The sequence below is a fragment of the Labrus mixtus genome, chromosome 22 (genome assembly GCF_963584025.1).
Source record: "Labrus mixtus chromosome 22, fLabMix1.1, whole genome shotgun sequence".
NCBI classification, from domain to species: domain Eukaryota; kingdom Metazoa; phylum Chordata; class Actinopteri; order Labriformes; family Labridae; genus Labrus; species Labrus mixtus.
The window spans coordinates 21,022,956-21,046,413 of NC_083633.1; the positions used below are offsets into that span (position 1 = coordinate 21,022,956).

Consider the following 23,458-nt stretch of genomic DNA (forward strand, 5'->3'; position numbering starts at 1 on the left):
ACGTATTTCCCAACATGCAAAGTGTTGCTTTAAGATACATTATTCTTGTTTTCTTTCCCTGGCCTTTAGCTCGGTTTGTGCTCGCCTCATTAGCATAACTTTTTGACTGCAGCAACATTTGATCAGCGTCCGTCTGAGGGACTGAACGGTCTGGTGAGAGACGAGATCCCTCTGCCTTTTGTGTTCCCTGAAACACGGCTCAGCTCGACATGAATTATTGATCGGTCCGAGGTGGTTTCACTTCTCCCGTCCCGTGAGGTGAGCCGTAACAGGAAGCAGGAGAACAGAGGGTCTGAGTGGGGCAATCTGTGTGTTTATGAGTCCAGTACGTGGCTGTCCTCCTCATGACCTGCATGAATCAGAGCCCAGGGCAGCCCAGTGAACCGTGCTTTATGGAGGTGGTTGTTAAGGTGTTAGTGGTGGTGTTGTCCCTAAAGGTAGAAGTGGTGATGCAGTTAGCTCAAAAGTGTTAGCTATTATTAGTTCCTGTGTTATTTCCTATAGCAGCAGGGTGAGGACCCCTGCCATATATCACATTATAAATCATATATTTCTAAATATTTTATTGATAAATGCTGTAATAACACATGCTGGAGGGCCAACCATATATACTTATAAACACAACACCTGAAATGTAACACATTATGATACATTCTTTGCATGAAAATGAAAGATTAGAAGATTTTCAGTTCACAGTTCTCATGCCTCGTGGGTATTTGTCCTTCCCAATGCACAATGTGGAAAATGGCAAAACAAAAGCAGGTGTCACATGTTTCTTCAGAGAGTCTCCAGGAGTGTCTTCCTACCATCTTAAAACCAGCTTTTCTCTTTGTCCTCCATGATCCTTGTACTGTGCATAGCATCTATAGCTAAATGTAAAATAAGTTTACTGGTGTTCCCATCAGGAGCTTTAGCAGCGGAGGGGAGTCTATAAACAGTCAATTATCATTAAAAATGGGCCAGTACTTGTTGAGATACTTGCGTCAACATTAAGCTGCAACCTCCCTCTGCACCTTTAAGAAAAAGCTAAAGACCCAGCTCTTTATGAATACTAACTTAATGATGATGGTCTCCATATTATTGATGATGATGATGGTAATGACGATGGTTTCTGTTTGATAACGACGACTTATAAGATGGTTTCTATACTGATTAGAGCTCTCAAGAACTGCCCTCAATGTTGTGCTTTGCCTCTGGTCACTTCCTGTCAGCACCTGTGTGTCCAATCAGACTCAAAGCTGATCGTTTGCTCTTACTGACATTGTTCCCTTTTTTCTAGATCCTTGCTTGTGTTGTTCTTACTCTCTGATGTACGTCGCTTTGGATAAAAGAGTCTGATAAGTGAATTGTAGAATTGTAGAACCTCCAGTGTTGAAAAATTAAGTCATGGTGGCTGTGCAAAAATCTGCAGTTCCTTGAGTGTCCACTTGAGGCTTACCTTCACTCTAAACCACATTAGATGTCATGTTAAAAGTTTTTACAACAGAAATAAACGTGTTCACAGCCCGGGACAGGAAACTATTTTGGTCTCAGAAGCGTTGTGTTTGTCGAGAGGCTTAAGACCGACCTCAGCTCCACCTCGTTTCATGTTTCTGGATTGATCACAAGTTATCAGAGATGGCGACCACCATCCCTGGGCCTCAGAAACCGATGGGTGACATCACTGAGACTACGTCCATGTTCCTTACCGTCAATACAGAAAATGCTGGCATTGGACTCAATGTCAGGGGGGTTTGATAGTTGGTATCATCCTCCGGGAACAATCAATCCATCCGACATGAGCTCAGTGGAAGTTTGTGCATGTTGCTTCAGACAGATTTATGAACCAATCAAGAGTGGCCGTTCTTGGGCCTGTTGAAGTCTTTATGTTCAGACTCTTTTGATCAGTAAACGGCTTATTTCACTTAAACAATCCGTCTAATCAGGATCAGCAGAGAGTTAACCAGCGGCTTCTGTGATACGCCCATGAACGTTGTCAGACGACTTATCTCGGCCTCACACAGCCATTACCGAGCTTTATCACAAAGTTCTCTCATCTCTCAAATCTCAGCCGGGATTAGCCAGTAATCCAAGGACATTCCCGTCCATTTGAAGATATAGCTAGTGGCCACGAGTCGTTAATCTGGGCCGCGGCTGGAGTCATCAGTCACGTCGGTCACGTTACCCTGTGATCACCCTGTTCGCCGGGCCTCATTTGCTCTCTTTTTCCCTCCAGAGGAAGCATTTGGTTAGCTGATTTGGGACGCAGTAAATCCTGGCAGTGACAGCGCGCAGTCATCCGTGTCTGTCTGGGATGCAAACACAACATCTCAGGCTTTAAATTCTTTATCATTTCAACTCATTTAGCAGGCAAGTAACCAGATTACTTAAAAGCTTTTCACCACATTGACCTGATTTAGTACAGATTTTTTACGCTTTTACTTATTTTAAAAGCCTTTTTTTGGCCTTAAATTGACACTTTCCATTACAAACGCTCAACATATGCCTCGATCTTTGGGAGTAAAAGGAAAGGCCTTAGGGTGTAGATCTGCAGAAAAATGTTAATAATAAATGAAAACTCAGAACAGGCTGTTTCTGTGTCTCTACCTTTAAATATGTAAATGAGCTGTGTCTGACCACGCCCCCTCTCTGGAAGGGCTTGGGTGTACTCGGTGCTTTCTCGCTCCATGTCCTATTGTTTACGGTGAGAAGGCAGACTCAGAGGGCAGAACAAACACCTAGCTGTGGGAGTGTCACCCACCTGGGGGAGGGGCTACTGCCCTTTGTGATGTCATGAAGGGAAAATCTCCAAACGGCCTGTTTGAGCACACATTTTCTGAAAAGTGGAGCAGGCAGAAGAAAGAGAGGATGGACTTTTCTCATCATTGGGGGGTTTGTAGACAGACTAGAGACACATGTTAGAGGAACATGGAGAAGAGGATTTTAAAGAATATGTGACCTTTAAGTTTTTGTGACAGCTTTATTCTGCAGGCTTGACATTTCCTACCAACGCCCTTGATTTCTTATTCAGGAATGCAACGTTTTCTGTCAACGTCTTGGAAGTTATTCTCACATCATGATGCTTCCCCAAATAAAAAAAAAATCAGATTCTGCATGCCTTTAACTGAACCCTTCTTCTTGGGTTTTTATGTTAAAGATCTAGCCATACAACTTTCATACCCACAAGATGTATTTTTCTTTTTTTCTTTTAAACATTCTGCATGTCATTGAGGTGCTTTTTGGGGGGGGGGGGGGGGGGGGGGGAAGGATCTGCAGTCAAAGAGGAGCTGAAGCATGAAAACAGATTCAGTTTCTGCAGGCTGAGGGGCAAAGCAAGGTCGCCTCCTCTGCCAAGACAAAGCGTAGGGATTTATTTTTATTTTTATCATTTTCACGGATTGTACCATCGGTGAAAAGAGCCAGAGGGGGGGGGGGATGCAGAAGTATAAACATAATGCATGTCAGCCCCAGTGAGTGTGCATGCATACATACACAACACGCAGCAATATTAGCTAATAAACCACGCTGGAGTAATCGTACAAGCTGTCACGCACTGACGGGCAAACTGCTGCATTTTCTCATTTAGCGCGCATCACCAACCCCCCCGCTGCACCCCCTCGGGATGTTAAATGGTGCAGACGAGCAGGACCCTCGGCAGAAATAGATTTCAGAATCCCCTCAAAGAATGAGGAGTATCTATAAATAGCTCACACACACACACACACACACACACACACACACACACACACACACACACACACACACACACACACACACACACACAGACACAGACACACACACACACACACACACACACTGTCAGAAGCCATGTTGGTGGCATGCTGCGAGCAAGGGAATCCCTGAAGGTCGCTCTTAGCTTCCACATTTACGTCTTCATTGTCTGATGAGTAAAAACAGAAGAGACAGAAATCAAAAAAACAGGTGATTTAGACTCCATCTGCTTCAATTCAGTAATTATTATACTGACAAAATGAAACAACAGGAGTGAAAAATGAGGGATTGTTGCTGTCAGATCGAGTCTTAAAGTCCACGCTGGACCTCGACCAATCACAGCTCGATGTTTGTCCCGACCTGTGAGACACACAGAGGTGGGCAGAAAGGTGTCAGAGGCACTTCCACTGATCCACCTGAGGGCAACAACAACACGTTTTGTTCTCTTCTATTTCTGATGCTCTCTTGTCGCCGTGACGTCACGAGCCAATCACAGCAGCGTGAACAAAACATGTTCTTTATTTTATATCTGCGACGCTCAAGTGTGCACGACTCAGCTAACTCTGTCACTGACCTTTAACCTCTGTGTCTGCTTCAACAAGTCTGAGCGCCATTTTTTTTACAACCAGTCACATTACATTATTTTATTGACATGTTAGCAACATTTAGCAGCTAACTGTGTACATGCTTACACCTAGCTTGTTGCCTTGTTAGCTGTAATGCGCTATTAGCCAGTTTTTCAATTAGCCTTGGGCATAGACTTGGGTGTCCCATCTTCATTGCTACCCCCTCGCCATCTTCCGTTCCATCCTCCTGTACAAACGCTAACTTCTGGTTTGAAAAATCCAAGATGGCGATGACAACAAAAAACCAAACTAGAAAACCGTAATGAAAAACACCACAGAGCGAGCGCTCCCCGTTAGCATCATGAATTCAAAGCGTATGCATTGAAATATTGCGTCCATGTTTTCCTCTTTGTGTTCAGTAAGATGTAAATGTTTAAATATTGCATCATGTTGAGTTTCCTGATTAAACCACTGGAAGCTTTTTGACCTTCTTGTTCTTCTTGTTTAATTGATATGTCTTCTCTTTCTCTCTCAAACATGCAAACAAACAGAAACAGAACCTGCTCCTCGTGCTGTTCATCTCTCTGCATCACACCCGTACAGAGAAGACCAGTCCGTCCTGCTGCTGTACTTCATGTACCAAACACATGATTTATTCATGCAGCAGCAGCAGCAGAGCTTTCTACTCTCTGAATCTGCTCTGCTCACTGTCCACGTCCTGCAGACTCTCAGGCTGTAGACGTGTGGATCAGAATACACTTCCTGCAGCTGGTTTAATTGGAAACTTTTAGTCAGAGCGGAGAGAAAACATGTGAAGAATATCCCAATCAGTGAAAGCACAACACTTCAGTGAAACAGACTCACAGCTTCCTGTTTGGGGTAAAGAATCGAGTTGTTCCCTTTATGAGGAGAGAAAACGTCGTCCTAAAAGGATGTTATGGACGAAGACGCCTTCCTATGTGCAATGCATTCTGGTATATGTAGGCACTTCTGACACGGCTCCTTGAGGACTCAGCTCTCTCTCTGTGAGTAAATCACAAACAGAGGGATTTACTGCTTCAGTTTAAAACATAAAACACACACTTTAAATATATTTTAAAAAAGGGAAGGGGAAATCTCTTCCAGGTTGTTTTGCAGTCCAGTTGAAGAAGAAATATTCAGAACCCATCGTCTGTCATCCTCATCAGGTGATCTACGCCTCTGGATTCAGACGCTTGTTTCTCAGCGGTTAACATCAAACCACTTCCAGGCAAGACTTCCTTTTTTTTTTTTTACGTCTTCATCATAAACGCTGACATTTCTTGCTCCATAACTCAGCGGAGTAACACCCTTTTCATCTGATGAGTCTCAGTCCAACAGCGGCCTCACTGCAGCGGGATGAGCACGGAGACGATGATGCAGGTTTGTAAAAGGTGAAAAGTCAGCGTTTATTGAAACAGCAGGTAAAGAACAACTATTCAAAATGAAGGCCCAATCTTTTTATTTTTTTGATTTCATATCTGTCCTTCAGTGATGGTGGTGTGTTAGCAAAAGGTCACGGGGTCAAAACAAACTAATTATCCGTCCTCTGGTGACCACGCTTCTCTCTTCATCTCATGCTGATTTGGACCATCTTAGTTGGAAGTTGATGTTCTGTATCCACATCTTTACTTTCACTATTTGTGTTTTCTCGACGCCGCTCTCCCTCGGGATGTTTTCACTTCTTTGAGGATGTTGATGCGTCGTCAGAGCTGCCGTCTCATCTCACCTTCACCTAGCATCAATCCGTCTCTCGTCTCTCAGCTCCATGAGTCGGCATTGATCCGCTCATTGACGAGGTGTCCCGTTCAGCTCAGCCTAATGATGATGAAGCTGCTGTTGATGTTTCTTTATTTAACACTGATGATAAATGATCTCAGCAGGACAAAAACACATTTCACTGGACCCTCATCCTTTAGAGAAAGAAGATAAGTAGATTTATATGTTGCCATTCTCTTGTGATGCTTAAAAGAAGAGGGTGGCGTTAAAAATGAAATTGCTGTTTGCACAAACTTCACAGGGGTGCCGGTAGCCTATTGGTCAGGTATGGAGGCTGTAGTCCTCCGAGCGGGCGGCCCGGGTTTGAATCCGACCTGTGGTTCCTTTCCTGCATGTCATTCCCCACTCTCTCTCTGTCTGTCTGTCTGTCTGTCTGTCTGTCTGTCTCTCTCTCTCGCTCTCTCTCTCTCTGCCCCCAATTTCTGACTCTATCCACCGTCCTCTCTCTAAAAATAAACGCCTCAAATAAAATGTGGTTTCAAAAAGTATAACAAAGTTGAACAACTCAAACCTCCAAACGATCTCCAGCAGAGTCGTCATGCACGAGAGCTGTTCTGATCTAAAGACTGATGACTTCTTCATCCTGAAGAAGAACCCAAATCATCGACTCCGATCTTTGTTAAAGTCTCTTTGTTTTGAATAATTAAACATGAACCTCGTGAACCTCCCATCCTTTTACTCCACTCTCCCTCCATCCTCAGCAGCACCGCTCACCCCCCCCCCCATCTGTCACTTCGCCTCCCTCTCTCCTCGCTGGCTCTCCCATGACGTGACTCTAATAATAGCTCCCTGAAGTCGGGGCCCGGCAGCACCCAAGGGCCATGTGTTGGTCTTGAAGGGCACGGCATGAATTGGCCACGCTCTCTCCCCTGCATGCTACTGGCCTTATAAATAGAGCTGAGGAGAAAGAGGGGGATCTGCACGGGCATTATATAAGCATCCTGTGTGTTTATGAATGAGGAGGGGGGGGTGGGGTGGTACATTCATAAGTCCTTGCTGCTGCAGCTGCTGCCGTAAACCCCCTCCTCCCACCGCTCAGCCAGCCATGTGTGAACAAACTGGACTGTTTCAAGAATGAGAATCAGCAAATATTTCTGAACTGTAATCGCCTTTTTTTAAAAACTCTTAAGATCCGACCCCGACAACATGACAACATGACGCTGCGGACGAGAGGCAGATTGTTTCATTCAATTATTTAAAAACATATAAAAATCTGCTTTTAAAATTCTGTGATAAGACTTTGCAGATGATTTTGATTTTCAGTGTTTGGAGGGTTTTTAAAAGCCCTCAGCGTTTGTTTAAATCCACAATATGCCTTTGACTTGAAAATGTGTATATTTCTGTTTTGGCCCGAGCAGCGACCTCGGAGCGAGGAGCCCTCTTTGACCTTGTACAGTTTAGTATTTTGTTTATTTCAAAGTTTAAATGTCTTGCTCTAGTTTGTCTCTTTCTTCTCGTGTGTTTCTTTATTTTAATGTTTCCTACTTTAGTCCTTTAGTACTTTTACTTTAGTGTTTCCTGTTTTATTTTGAAGTTCTTACCCTTGTGTTTCTCTACATCCTGTGTGTATTTTTACTGTTAAAGTCTTGAGTTCTCTGTGTGTCTTTAGTGTTTTATTTTGTAGTTCTCGTCCTGTCTCACTTCCTCCCTTTGTCTTGTTCCCCCCCTGAGAGTCTCACCTGTCTGATCACCTCGATGTTTGTTTAGTCTCCTTGTTCCTTCCCTCTTGTTGTCAGACATTCCCCGTGTTCCTGTGGTGATTTTCCCGTCGTGGCTTTTGGTTTGAAACTGAAAAAGGAAGCTTCAACAGGCTGATGGATAACCATTACGCCCTCGTCTTCTATCTCCTGAGCTAGCTTTAGCAAGTTGCTCTGCGCAGGGCCAGAGGAGATGAGGAGGGATGTAGGACAAGATGATGGCAGTGGAGAGAAAGGAGGAGAGGGGGAGGAGGAGGAAGAGCCCCGTGGAAAAAAAAGAAGAAGAGGAAGGCTTAATGAGTGTGTTGCCCCTGATCCGGGCACGAGGCAGGAGATGACAGGACTGAGAGATGCCACGGGGGAATGAAGGGTCGGCCTGCATGAGGCAGAGGCATCCCTCCTCTTCCTCTTCCTCTTCTTCTTCCTCCTCTCGGCTGCTGCTCATGGCATGAAGTACAGAGCACAGCCTGGTACACTCTGAGAGCTGCACAGGTCTGAACATTAACACTCATGAACCTGAGCTCCACACTTTAGCAACATCTACAGAAACTCTGAGGTCACTGCTCTTAGTGTTACATGACAGCGTGAGACCTCACTCTTTTTTGATTTGCTCCTTTAGGTAATCACCTAATCAACCTCACCTGTTTTACCCAGCTAACTGAATGATCAGCACCTGAGAGGTTCTCTGTCACTCATGATGGATCATCATTCTCTGTCAGTTTTTGTTTTTTTGGATCATTGTTCTGAAAGGTTTGTGGTGGACTAGAGGTTGGACTAGGTAAGTTGGGGTTCCCTCTACGTTTGCTAAACTTACTTAGTTGACTTTTTTAGAACATTTGGTAAGTGTGGTTTGTGCCTCTCATGTAGTTTTCTCTAGTTAGGTTTGTTTTTGGATTTATTTTTAAGAGATTAGAGACTCGTTAGGTCTGGTTTTGTTTTGTTGAGTTTATTTGTTTGGCACATCCACTTTGTCCAATCCTCACCCCACCTTGTTCATCAAATTCAGTTTTCTGTTGTTGTTATAAATAAACCTTTTCTCATTGATAACAACAACTCTTTGTCGGTTCTTTGGTTGTCTTTTACTTTTCTGCTCTTTCCAGAGACGTAAACCACATTTCCACCTAAAGAGCATGCAGAGACTTTTAGTTCAGGGAGCTAAACCTTTAAAGAGATTTAAAGGTTTTCTTCAGCATGTTGTGGCCTTTGTATCCACATTGTGTTTGCTGTGATCGTTGTGTTTCTGAGTCTGCTGAATCGATCAGAAGCAGAAACAAAACTTTAGTTTGAACAAAGGGGAATAATCTGTCTACTGTGGGGTGAAAACTGCATTTTGTTTGGAACCAAAAGGTCAAATTCAAGGTTGAGCAAATTCCTGAACATGACTTCAGAGCACAGACGGATTACTGCAGCTGACGCCACACGCTCCCATGCGCCCACACTCCCACTCGTTGTTGTGAATGGAGCATGAAAACTTGACAGAGAGACGAAGCAGAACAACTGAAACACAAAAGAAAAAACTGAAACAAACGCATACTTCACATAGTGCTGAACACACACATTCACACATTCACACACTGACACATGTGCACAGATGCATCCCTGATGACTTCATCAGGTTTGGCGTTCTGGGAAACACAGCGCCGTGTTTTCATCTTGTGTTAGATGATACTTTGCAGGCACAAAGGGGAGGCTGCTGCGTCTATAACCGGCCCCCCGTGTTGGATTACATGCTGCTTCACCGGCCGCTGAAACTGAAGATGGAAGACAGAGCAGCGCCTGAAATCCCTTCTTAAAGCAAGTGGAAAAGTTTAATGTGCACTTGAACTCTTCCCCCCCTCTCCTCCATCTGCTGCTCAGCCAATCAGCAGCTGATGTTTGCAGTCGCTAAGCTCCTGTAGGCCCCGGTTTCCTCGACCGGGAGGCAGTGATTGGTACAGATTACTTTCGGAAAGCAACCTTGTTAGTGAGCCGCTGACGGAGCAGTCACCTTGTCACAGATCTGCTGCTGCTCTGAGGACAAATCACTTAAAATACAGATACACAACAACAACAGGCTTACTCTTATTCACTGTGCAAGCTGTTTGGGTTTTAAAACATCTGGAGGTAGAAGACTGAAATGATAAAGGTATCTTACTATCTGATCATTAAGGAAACATGTTGAAGTGCTGGCTTCTCTGACAACAATGCAGCAGCCAGTATGTCCTCCTTCTAACTTTAGATTCTGCTCCTGAATGCTCTGGATTTGTTTGGACCAGAGAAGGTAGGCGCTTTTAAGACACGCCCCCACACGGCCGTTTTGGACGCCCCTCGGTTTGTCAGATATGAGAGCAGTTATCAGGTCAACAGGTGTTGCAGCGATGGAAGCGGGCAAGAGAAGTGGTTCAGATAGAAGTGATTGTACCCGACCTAAAAAGCCTCTGCATGTTTCTAATAAGCTCCACGAGCAGAAACGTGCTCAAACTAGGATCAATATTGGAGATGCTTTTGAAAAATGGAGAGAGGTTAGAACACAGAAAGGTTTACAGACCCATGCAGAGCTGGATAAACACTGAAGCTTCAGAGTCCACCACATGGTGACCTGAGTGAGCATCGGGGGGGGGAGAGACAGCTCTCTAATGTTTAGAATTTAGACTGCAGTACCCATTTTAAACACTAGGGGTCAGAGTTACATACTGCTCCTTTAAGATTTATACTCCATTAAGAGTCAAATAGCCCAACGAGAGGGGCAGGGCTACCTGTGATTGACAAGTCCACACCTTTGCAATCTTAGCCGTTTCGTCCCGGCTCCAAAAACACAAAAAGTTGCCACACAGGGAGCGTGTAAATCCTCTTCTATAAACACACTATGGCCTCAACGAAAGGTAAACTGGATTATAATCCTGCCCGCTGGCTCTCAGAGGTCAAAGGTTCATAATAACATATGGATCGAGGCTTGTCAGAAAGTCTTGTGTGCAGATTGGCCGCACATGCATGAGTGAACACAACGCCATTGTGTTCTCGTTCCAGCGCAGGATGTGTCTAATTTCGACCTCGGGGCTGAACGTGTGGCAGCTTATAGGCTCTTATAGTCATGTACCATAAGTCCATATGTTTTATAAGCCCGGGAAACACAGGAGGTCAGGAATCGATTGGATTTGAATGTTTTATCTTCCACAAAGAGATACGGACGCACTGAGCCGTGCTTCATGTTTGTTCGTCATCCTGCAGCACTCGCATGTTTTTCAGACTAAATTTAGTTTTCAGGAATTCAGCGCTACGTGTGGGGAAACAGCCGTGCAGAAAGTCATCCAGCTGTCAGAATGTTACAGTGACAAACCGACACTGTAACTGCAGAGAGAGCTGACTGGACACATCTACACCAGAGTCTCAAATACAAAGATCACAAACCACCACAGAGACCCACTGCTTCACTTTACTCATTTGACCACCAAACACACGTCTGAAATCGGGATATTTGCCCCCGTGTATGTTGGTTAAAAGTCAGTTTTAGACATATTTGGACAAATCCCAAAGAGTTCAATCTGCACTGCAAAACTTTCAAAAGATGCAAAGACATAATCAGAATCAGAATCAGAATCAGAATCAAAATCTGGGTTTATTGCCAAGTACATTTACACATACAAGGAATTTGTCTTGGTGTATTGGTGCTAAATAATGAACAAGGAAATAAAGCAGAACTAGAAACAACTTAAATAATACAGAATAAGAAGATATTACAATATATAAAATATAATTTAAAAATGTAAAATATTAAATATTAAAAAAACAATAAATAAAATAAATAAAATAAATAAAATAAATAAAATAAATAAAATAAATAAAATAAATAAAATAAATAAAATAAATAAAATAAAAATGATGTTGCTGCTAACACAGGCGGCTTTTCTGCTGCGCTAACAGGAATGAGCTTCTTTAGGTTTCCTTCCTTTAGGGTACGTTTGTGTAGAGCTAAAAATAACTTCTGAATCCTGTTTAATCTACACTCTGATTTAATACTTTATGGAACTATTAAACACAAAACAGTTTAAGGACAAGATGTCATTTAAACCACTCATTGATTGAAACCTTATCAGCTTTAACCTTGACACAACTTTCTGATTTAAAGAAACTAGTTTCATGATTTTTAAAGGAAGTCATTAACGTGCCAGGTCACACATAATCATCCCAACCTTTGATTCTCTAATGGAGTTACTTTATAGTCTGTTGTCTTAATGCAGTTAATGACTAAGTGATTACAGCCCTCTCTCTGTACCGGATGCTTCTCTGTTCAGTGGTAACTGGGACTGGTTCCAGTGGGACTGGTTCCAGTGGGACTGGTTCCAGCTCTGCAGCCAGCTGATCTTCAGCCTTCCTGCCCGCTGCTGCTGCGTCCGTCTGCTGCCTCCTACACTGCTACAATCTGCTGAACGTATACATGAAGACCTTATAGCTTTGTGTTCAAATGGTGAAACAGAGGGATACACTGATTCTCAAATTTAAGGAATTTCAGGGCTGAAGGAGTGGAGCTGTCCATGGTGCTGAATTCCAGACGTCTTTTTAGGCTTTTTTAAACAGAAATGATTTCACATATTTTTCGCTGTCAGTTTGATGGCAAAAAAAATAAGAGATTGTGCAAGAACTAATCAAGCTAAAAATGTTCAAATCTATTTAGTCAAGACAAAAGGTCTGGAAGACGTCCTACAGTCTCGTCCACCGTCCACATCATCCAATGTTTTCACACTTCTACATTTGTCTCTCCCTCCCTTTGTCCTCAGTTAAAGTGTTCTGCTTTTGTAATTTGGTTTTTATAAAACATGTTTTCCAAAATGCAGATTTATTGGTCGGCAGTCAAAGACCTCTACGGTGCCGCTGAAAAGAGGAGTCGGTGGCTCTGGCTGAAGAGAAAGGACTCCACCTGGGCGCTCAGGTGAGCAGATGGCATCAAGGGAGTGAGTGCGGGATTCACTGCCATCAGCCAAACACTGAGGAAGGAGGGCGTCCACTTCACAACCCACAGGATGCCATCTCTCACTCAAGTTTCCGACAGAGTTAATTTGGTTTGCACTTCCCAGCCACCGTAGTCTTATAGTTCTTAGAATTAGATAAAGCAAGCCTTCTCTTTTGGATGATATAAAGGCTGTAGTGGAGGTGCATTTTAAAATAAATTCCAGTTTCCTCTCGCAGATTTCTGACTCCATAATTCCAAGAAATATCTGTTGGTCCATTTAAAGCCCATTAGTCACTTTCATATTTCAGCTTTGACTTGACTGTTGAGAAATCCAGCACACTTAAAAAGCAGGAATTCTTTGTATGAGGTGCCACTTTTATCATTTCCAGACTCTATATTTAAAGTCGTATATCCGCCGGCTTATTCTCGAGCTTCGTCTCAATAGAGGTGCGATAACTTCTTCGGGCTCCGGAGGATTCAAGCCGAGCCTCTAAAGCTCAGATAACGTCAAATTAAGCCTCCAAGCAATTCCAGGTTTTTTAGTTTTTATAATGTATGCCAAAAAAGCCCTCAGTGGATATCTCAGCTATCAGCGTGTGTGGTTTAATGCTTAATGAAGGTCGACTGTGGAGGTGACGGCTTTTAAAAATACACTCAAAGAAGAATTCTTTAAGCACAAAGATCACAATTATGTTCTTTTTTTTAGCACACAAACACGTTACTTTAAAAAATAAGTATTTTACTTATTTACCAGAAACAAGAAACTGTGAGAACCAAACGTTCTCACAGTTTCTTGTTCTAAATCCACTCTGATCCTGTATTTGATCATGTCTATAAACCCCTCTATTTCAGCCCTGCTCAGAACAGGCTGTTTCTGTGTCTCTACCTTTAAATATGTAAATTAGCTGTATCTGACCACGCCCCCTCTCTGGAAGGGTGTACTCGGTCTTTCTCGCTCCATGTCCTATTGTTTACGGTGAGAAGGCAGACTCAGAGGGCAGAACAAACACCTAGCTGTGGGAGTGTCACCCACCTGGGGGAGGGGCTACTGCCCTTTGTGATGTCATGAAGGGAAAATCTCCAAACGGCCTGTTTGAGCACACATTTTCTGACAAGTGGAGCAGGCAGAAGACGGAGAGGATGGACTTTTCTCATCATTGGGGGGTTTGTAGACAATTAGAGGAACATGGAGAAGAGGATATTTTTTGATTCATCACGGGAACACAGAGTGAAATGTAATGCATGTCCTCTTAGGGCTTCCGTAGTATTTCACAATGTGGACATGTTATTGAAACAATAAGTTTATGTTGAAATAGGATCTTCTTTTTTTTGGTAAATTTTGAGTATTTTAAATATCCACTAGAAAAAACGTGATCATTCTACCACTTTGAATTGTTCACTCACGGCCCTTCCTTGTTTTCCTCACACTAAAATCTTTATTTTTGTATCTGCAGTATTTGGCTTCTATATCAGATCGATCCGTAATGTGCTGCCTGATACTACATTGATTCATTTCTAGGCTTCTGCCTGTCATGTAGTTGCATACAGCACAATAAATAATTAAATAAATATGAAACCACTCTGCTGGTTTCTCCCTGTTACCATAGCAACACCGGTTGCCGGTTACTGTTATTTACACCAACATGCAGGCCTGACTGTCGCAAACGGGGCTCAGTGGACGATCCTGTGTGACCGTTTGAGCCGCCTCCTCTTCCTGCTGCAGATTCCTCCAGTCACACCTCAGACTGGAAACCAGAGGAACCAGTTCAGCACCAGTCTCTCTGTGTGTGTGTGTGTGTGTGTGTGTGTGTGTGTGTGTGTGTGTGTGTGTGTGTGTGTGACACCAGCAGAATAAACGCCGAACACACCGGTTACATAACTCCCAATATTTTATTTATCAAACCAACTGGGAGCATGCAGAATTCTTTAAAGACATCTCCTACTATAAATCTTTTCTGATAATCGATCTTTTATCAGCTCGTGCAGCTCAGTCCGGACCTGCTCCTGGGGTTAGTCGGTACCGGATCTGGTTCTGCAGAGATCCACGTTCTGTTTCGTTAACTGTGTTTTACAGCCTGTCTGCATTGCGTCGAACCCCCCCTCCTCCCCTCTCTCTCACTCCCCCCTCTCTCTCTCTCTCTCTCTCTCTCTCTCTCCAAACCCCTCCCTCCCTCTCTCCCTCCTTCACTCACTTCTTCTTCTTCTTTTCCCTCTACATGAAATCCTGCAATATGCTTCCAATTTACCGGACACTGATCCCCAGTCTCGTACGTCTATAAAGCGTGATCCTTCACCGGTTTCCCCCTCCGCGTTTCTCTCTGTCTTTTTGTTTTTTTATTTTTACTGCAGCAAAAAAAAAAAAAAAAAAAAACAGGTGAGCGCTGCTTTCTGCTGATGCTGCAGTGTCCAGTCCTCCCAGTTCCTCCTCACCATCACACCGGCAGCTTGATGCGCCTTCATTTCTCGATATTTCTCCTTCGCCGTCCTCCAGCATGATTTTGACAAATTGTCAGTCAGGATTTCTGCAGCCGAGCCGCGGTTCAAAGCCGTCTGAAGCCTCCTCCTCCTCCTCCTCCTCTTCTTCCTCCCGCTGCTGCTGCTGCTGCTGCGGGCTGCTCCGATCGACGCTGAAAACCTACACCAAGAGGATACGGATGTTAACCAAGACAACATAGTCTATTAATTTTTCAGACGCACTGTGAAACGATATCAGTATTAAACCTAAGTTGGGGAAAAGGTGCGCAGGGTGAGGACACTCCTTCCATCTGCAGCTCCACAACTCAGCACAGGTACGTTTTTTTAATCTGATTTTAAGATGAGCTTCAGGTGACGTTATTGTCTTTCTGTTAATGTGTCACATCTGATCTGTGGTTGTTGAATAGTTCATGTGTGAGAGGAAACTGTTTGTCCTGATGTGCGCAGAGAGGAAGCGCAGCAGGACTGCAAACTTGAATACTGATGTATGCGGTAAAACAGAGCAGATGCAGCACAGGCTGGTGTACAGTACTGCATGATGTTTTCCTGTCGTGCTCTGGCAGATATCTCTGGTGTGTGTGAGGAGGGTATCTACAGTGTCCGACCCCTCTGTTTGTGTGTGTTGCAGGTGAAGGACGAAGCTTCACTGTGAGAGAAATGTTCAGCTCTGATGTGATGGTGATGGAGAGGGAGGCTCTGCGCAGCTCCCGGCCTCACTAGAGGCGTCCTCCGCTCCGTCCTGCGTCTCCTCACCTTCACGCCGCCGCCTCCTCTTCCTGCCCTCCAACAGCCGGGAAGGATGACCGTGGTATCCACCGAGAACATGGACGAGACCTCCACCCTGCCGGGGCACCCGCAGGACCCCTACCCGCCCGACGACGACCACGACGACCACGACTGCTGCGAGCGGGTGGTCATCAACATCTCGGGGCTGCGCTTCGAGACGCAGCTGAAGACCCTCGCTCAGTTCCCGGAGACCCTCCTCGGGAACCCCAAAAAGAGGATGCGCTACTTCGACCCCCTTAGAAACGAGTACTTCTTCGACCGGAATCGTCCGAGTTTCGACGCCATCTTGTATTACTACCAATCGGGAGGGAGGCTAAGACGGCCGGTGAACGTGCCGCTGGATATGTTCTCGGAGGAGATTAAGTTTTATGAACTCGGCGTGGAGGCCATGGAGAAGTTTCGGGAGGACGAGGGGTTCATCCGGGAGGAGGAGCGGCCCCTCCCGGAGAAGGAGTTCCAGAGGCAGATCTGGCTCCTCTTCGAGCACCCGGAGAGCTCGGGGCCCGCGCGGGGGATCGCCATCGTCTCGGTGATGGTTATTCTTATTTCGATAGTCATATTTTGTTTGGAGACTTTACCCGAGCTGAAGGAGGACCCGAGCCAGCGGTACCAGATCGTGGGGAACACGACCGTGTACTACAAACCGAACTTCCTCACGGACCCGTTCTTCGTGGTGGAGACGCTCTGCATCATCTGGTTTTCCTTCGAGTTGATCGTGCGGTTTTTCGCCTGTCCCAGCAAGGCGGCGTTCTTTAAAAACATGATGAACTCCATCGACATCGTGGCCATAATCCCGTACTTCATTACGCTCGGGACGGAGCTGGCCGACGACCAGGACAACAAGGAGGGGAAGGGCGGCGGCGAGCAGGCCACGTCTCTGGCAATTCTCAGGGTGATCCGCTTGGTGAGGGTGTTCAGGATTTTTAAACTCTCCCGACATTCAAAGGGCCTCCAGATTCTGGGACAGACTTTAAAGGCGAGCATGCGGGAGCTCGGCTTGCTCATCTTCTTCCTCTTCATCGGAGTGATTCTGTTCTCCAGCGCCGTCTACTTCGCCGAGGCCGAGGAGAAGGAGTCCTTCTTCACCAGCATCCCCGATGCTTTCTGGTGGGCCGTGGTGTCCATGACCACCGTCGGGTACGGGGACATGTACCCCGTGACCATCGGAGGGAAGATCGTTGGCTCGCTGTGCGCCATCGCCGGAGTGCTGACCATCGCGCTTCCCGTTCCCGTCATCGTGTCCAACTTCAACTACTTCTACCACCGGGAGACGGAGGGCGAGGAGCAGGCGCAGCTGCTCAACGTCAGCAACCAGAACTTGGCGTCGGAGACCAACTCGAGCCGCCGCAGCTCCTCGGTGGTGAGCAAGTCGGAGTACATGGAGATAGACGAGGACATGAACAACAGCATCGACAACTTTAGGGAAGCGAACCTTAGGACTGCCAACTGCACGGCGCCCAGCCAGAACTGTGTGAACAAGGGGAAGCTGCTCACCGATGTGTGAGGCGGCGGCGTCCGGGCGCCAAGGTGTAAATATTGTAAATTTAATCTGGATGCTTTATCTCCATTGGTGCATTTTATTCTTCTTTTGCATTCATTCAAACGCGTTGAGACTACGAGCGTTCACGGCACACACATGGTTAATTTGTTTAAAGGTAGAGGCTCAGTTATTTCATGAAAACACGACGACAGCGGCGTTTGGCAATAGTTCAACAATCATCAGGTGTCGGGGGAACTTTTTGATATATTCACTTATAAAAACAAAGAAATCAAAAGTCTTTAACTTATTTTTATTTTTTACTACGTTAGAGAGGTACTCCACCAATCGTGCACGTGAAGATGAGAGATGTTTCCCATGCAGGAAGAGGATTCTGAAAGTTGCATCTTTTCCCAAACTAGAGGCTATCTGTCTGTTTCTTTCTGACCTCTGTTGCCATGGTTACTCGGCAGGTTAAAATGTTGGAACCAGGGTTTTGGATTAGAAACCAAAGTCTGGATGTTTTGGTCTCTGATCGTCCATCTTGGCTTGTGATGTTTGACCCCTTATTGGCTTTAACCAGGCAGGGTCTCAAAAGCAAGAAAAGGTGTTATCAACACGTTGCTCGCGTTTCTGGAATTTGCTCCCATAATCGAGACTCAAGTCGACATTGTTTGGTTTTTAACGCCCCAATTTTTATTGTTCCTTTTAAAGTATGGCTTGGTCAAGTTCTCAAACTTCCCCTTTGTCACCACTTACCGTCTTAGATATTAATATTTATGTCTAAATATCCTGGCTTTTAACAAAGACATGTTACAGGAAACGTAGTAAACAATGTTTAGCAACAACACTGGAGACCATAGTCCGGATCCACCTTCTTGGAAAGGGATATTTGGGATATTTGGGTAATTTAATGCTACTTCCTTATTGACCCCTTGAAACTGATTTGCTTTAATCAGGCAGGTGTTGTTACCAAGTTGCCCCAGTTTTTGAATTTTGATCCCAAGATGGAGACCAAAGTTTACATTTTTGGGGTTTTCATTGCCCCGGTTCTTTGGTTTTAAGTTCAGGGCCTGGGCAAGATCTCAAACTTCAACCCTAAATTGATCAACTGTCGCCATCTTCCACGTTGGGTGTTGAAGTTTCACTAATCTAAACTTCAAGTTTGTGTCTTGGCTCCTACCAGGCACTGTCTAAGAAACAACTTTTGTAGTTTTTACCATCATGGGAAATGTAGTCACCATTGTTTTGGAAGATTGCTCCCCATTGGAGACCAAAGTCTGGATATTTTGGACTCTGTTGCAACATATTGGTATTGAAATATATCTTACACATTGATTGTGTAAGATATATTTGATGGAGTGCCCCTTTAACAGTTTCATCATCTTTACTTTGCTTGAATATGGATGTTAGGCTGAGATACTTCAGGTTTAGGCTGTAGGGATCAACTCTCTGCGATCTTTGTTGTCTTTAAAGTGTTATTTATAGAGTTACAGCTTGTCTTATGAACTTAGATAATCAATTTAATGAAGGAAATCTTGTTCCGGAGTTATTTGAAGATACAGCAACTTAATGAAGAAAACTAATCCACTAGAAGGAGAAGCTTTAGTTTACCCGTGTGCACCTTTAAACACAAGGTTTTAGAGTTAAATACACATATGTAAAAGATTCAACGACTGCATTTTAAGAAATAATACTTACATCTTTCAACAGCATCAGGTTTTAATTTGCAAATTTTTAAATGTAACGCAAGAATTTATCAAAAAAATCTCCCTGACACTGACCAGGACCTTCGTGCAAAAAGACTACAAATAAAGAAAAAATAAATCAAAAAGCCCGACTGAGATTTGATGAGCACGCTGGAGGACGACGTTCTCGCCAGAGGAAACACATCGAGTGGATTACAAGTGGAGCTTTATTGTGACACAACCAGGGACTCTTTTTGGGAAAAACTAAAACGTGAGATGTTGATCGGTTTTGTTAAAGGCACCTTATCAGAAACAAAGTGGAAGCGTGCCGAGCCTTGTGGAGGATTATCTGCACTGCTGCTGCTGCTACAGGTCGGCCGGAGGTTCCCTGTACGATGCCATGCAACACTCCTTTATATAAAAAAAAGCATGTGGAGACTGTCTTCTCTCTTATATCGGCATGCACAAGACGTTACCTCATTTTTATTTTTTACATTTTTGCTCTTCTTTGGCCCTCATCGCCCCCTGCTGGGATTCTGTCCCTCCTTTGTTTTCACCAAAAGTGCACTGGCTATTTATTATTGTTTCACTTATTTTCAAGCATTTTTAATGTGTTGAATGTTAAAGCATTAAGGAAACGGGAACACTTCTTTTTCGAAGATCATGGCATGTCAAAAATACTAAAAAGCATTATTGCCTAATTAGCTATGGTATAGCTATGTATACTCAATGCATGACTACAGTATTAAATTGCTTGCAGCTGTGGAGGGACCGCGGGAGCCGGGGGGATAAAGACGATGATGATTCTGCTCATTATCGTCCAAGCTAACGACAGGATACGTTGCATGACGGAGAGCTAACTGCCGGAGGGGACAAATCTGCTGAAAAAAAAAAAAAAACACACAAAAACAACGGGGAAAAAAAAAGTCAGAAGAGACACATCTGATGATCTCTGAAAAAATGACATTTCAGAAAATAACATCGTCCTTTTTTTATTTCTGTGAGGCTTCGATCTGTGACGATGGAGTGCATGGGATCATTTTTATGTGATATGTGACCACGTTTTATTTCTTGCATTTGTCTTTTTAAAACGGTTTCAAATGAAGGAAAGCAGTAATATTTAACAAAAGACAAAGATATATCTTAAAATTAGTTTATAGTGCCTTGAACCCCGTCTCATTAGAATTGACTAAAGTGCCTCCCGTTACCATAGACGTGCAGCTTATCTTCTCCTGCCATAAAGACGATGCACTACTCCCTGCACAACCGGAAAAGAAGAGGTTACAGTCCAATAAGATACCAATATATTCCTTATTCTGGGGCCGGATCGTTGGGCCGACATAAACTAGCGTCGCTACTGGTTGATGACACACGACTGCAGCACACATTCATCGAGATAAACGAGTTGAAGTATGGACTGTCTGTATAAACTTATCTTTTGGTCACTCTGATCCATTTAACATCCATAAAAAAGAGAGTTGCTGTTCCTTCGCTAACACAGCAACACGTGTGGAAAGCTACAAACTGTTAGCTTTAAAACCAAACAGACGTGGATGTTTGTTCAGGGATGGTTAACCACTAACCTGCTCTGTCAGCAGACTCATTAGCTGAAGAGCCTAAAACTTTTTATTGAGTGGAAATGGAATTTACCACAAATGACTACCCCTGGATTAGCTTGCATCGCTAAGTGGATGTACTGGGATCTATTTGTGGTTGAAATCATTGGCAATATTTCACAAACTATCAACTGAACTATTCCCACTGTTGTCACTTATTTTAAACTAAAGTAAACACAGAACCTGGGGTTAGCCGTCGTGGCTAATTGCTAAAAGTTGTGCTAATTGGAAGATCAGAAATCTAGCTGTTAGCTTATCCAACTAGCAGACTAGATATTCAAACTTTATTTGTGACCAAGTTCAACTGAAAGTAAATCAGAAAAAACATACATCAAATTGGCTATAGTCAGAGGCGTGTCCAGAAGGGTCGCATTGGCCCCCCCTTTCTAAAAATCCTAAACTATGATGATTGGCTATCTGCTTTGTCAGAGGCGGGACGTTTGTTAACACAACGGTTCTGGCTTCTTTAAGGCCTCTTTAATGCTAACATCTTCGTTTAAAGCAAATTTTAACATGAATACAAAAATACAAATATATCTGCTGATCACAAAGACCATTTCAACTTACTATAAGGCTCATTGTTTCCTCTCTTTTATAAAAGTACAGATGAATAAAGGCACTTAAAAATACTTTAGCAGACGGGGCCGCAGCTGGAGCGAAAAACAGCGACTGCTCTACTTCCTTTACTTCTAGGACAGACTTCAGTAAAACGGACTTCTTTGTGTTTAGATCAGTCGTGATCTACATTTTGTTTCTCGTCATCCAATCCCCACATGCAAATCCAAAACAATTTGTGGCTAATTTACGTGTTAATAAGTGATGTATTTATTTAATTTAATCGTATTAATCATGTGCCAGTTTGTCCCTTTCGGCGCACCGTACATAACCCAGCGTAGCGTCTTCTTAAACAGCCAGAGTGACGAAAAACGAAGGACACCGTGGCGCCTTTGAATGTCTCACTTCACTTCCATACGACGAGTCAGAGGTCATATCCACGTTATGACATCACACACTTTTTTTAACGTTCCCCTCTGCAGCGAGTTCCTTTTGCCATGGTTAAGTAACTTTCTATCAACTGGAAGTTCCTTATTTTCTTTCAGAATAAAAGCATGCATTTATCCAAACAACAAGTGAAGCACACTCAGCTTGAGACAAAATACAAAAAAAAGGATAACAAACTCTTTTGAAATGCAACATAACAGAGTTTCAAACATGCAATTTTAAATATTTATCATTTGACAGCTTTAGTGTTTAATGTTTTTCTGACAACACTGGTGGAAATTAATTAAATATATCTGGTTATTAAACACACACAACGCTAATTGCTGAGACATTAAGTGTCGAGTGTGACTCTGTAAATGAGGATTTGATGACGGGACAAAAATATAGAATCTCTGGAGAGCTGAATTAAAAAGATGAAAGAAAAGAATAATTTTATAAAAAAACAGCCACAGGTTGCAAAAACCTGCACAGCCCCCCCAAAGCTAGCTGAAAGCTACGGCCCTGGCTGCAGCACTGAACCTTTTCAAAAAGGACTCCAGAAGACCTGCTGCAGAATCAGCAGCTCTCGTGCTTCTCCTCTTATCAACTGCCATCGCCAGAGGAGCTGAAGTGCAGCTGAACCAAACGGCGTCCTCTGGCTGCACAAACACTGCCGCTCTCTGAACCTTTGGGACCAAAAACCTCCTGCTTAAAATAAACTTCTGCTTCTTTTTTAAACATGTGGAAACAATGAGCCTGACACGTTCACTGCCTTTCGTACCACAAGCCTTTCTTTTTTTCTGCGTCTCACAGATTTTGAACCATCCGAGCTGCTGTAGCACCATCAGACCGCCTCTATAGACGATATTAATGTGATTCTATCTCAGCTCGATTAAGGCTACATGTCCTCTAAGTGCTGATTATAAAGAAATTAGGGAGGAAATATGTTTCCGATGCCTGTGAGAGCTCATCTGTGGATGCTGCTGCAGAGAGATAATGAATGTGACCACAGTCAGTGTGCAGAGCAGCGTTCAGCTCAACATTACCACAGGCATTAGTCACTCTGCATGCCAGTAAAATGGCTGCTGCTGCTGCTGTGTTGTTGTTGTTGTGAGGAGGGAGCACATGGCTGTCTGTGCTGCGTGTTTTGAGGTCGACACGATGTTAGACGACAACACTGAGGACTGATTCATGAATGGAGGGATGATAAAAGCCTCCACAGGATGTTAAATGAAAGTGTCGAGTCGGGCCGAACTCATGAAGCGTGCATCATGAAGACTCAAAGTATGTGCACGAGTCAGCGTTAAACCTGCAAGTGATCAGTTGTGACTTTAAGTGAGGATCTCATCTTTAATGTGCAGATTCTCTCTTTGCTCATTGAACTTAACAGTGACAAGGTATTTCAGACACTTTAAGGCTTTTTTATGGGAGCATGCATATGTTCCCACATTTCCTTTTGCATAAATTTGCATAAAAATAACCCTACCCTGTGGGAACATAGGGCAGTGGGACCATTGGTCTGTGGGAACATAGGGCTGACCCCTTTTTTCATGGGTCCAAGAAGGACACTTGAAGAACGTCCAGTTCTCAACCTGTACGTTCAGGGGTCTAACCCTTCAGAGTGTGACGCTGTAGGAACCCGTTTAATGTGAGCTTCTGGCACATTCCTCTTTCTTACTGTTCCACTTTGCAGTGAAAGTCTGTTGACATCATTTAAAGAGCCTGAAATGACCATCA

General features: G+C 43.9%; 2 protein-coding genes across 2 annotated transcripts in view; one reads left to right on the forward strand and one right to left on the reverse strand.

The window, feature by feature from the left end:
- The window catches only part of ptprb (protein tyrosine phosphatase receptor type b), a 282,274-nt gene that overhangs the window by 63,530 nt on the left and 195,286 nt on the right, over positions 1-23,458 (reverse strand). The gene's annotated exons all lie outside the window — the stretch shown is intronic.
- Positions 15,178-18,033, forward strand: kcna1b (potassium voltage-gated channel, shaker-related subfamily, member 1b). The gene is made up of 2 exons (XM_061030018.1): positions 15,178-15,487; positions 15,802-18,033. Exon 2 carries the CDS (start codon positions 15,973-15,975, stop codon positions 17,461-17,463), a length of 1,491 nt encoding a protein of 496 aa, XP_060886001.1. The 5' UTR covers positions 15,178-15,487; positions 15,802-15,972; the 3' UTR covers positions 17,464-18,033.

Excerpts from the sequence above, each read along its gene's own strand:
- kcna1b (XM_061030018.1), top strand. The coding sequence starts at position 15,973 with ATGACCGTGGTATCCACCGAGAACATGGACGAGACCTCCACCCTGCCG.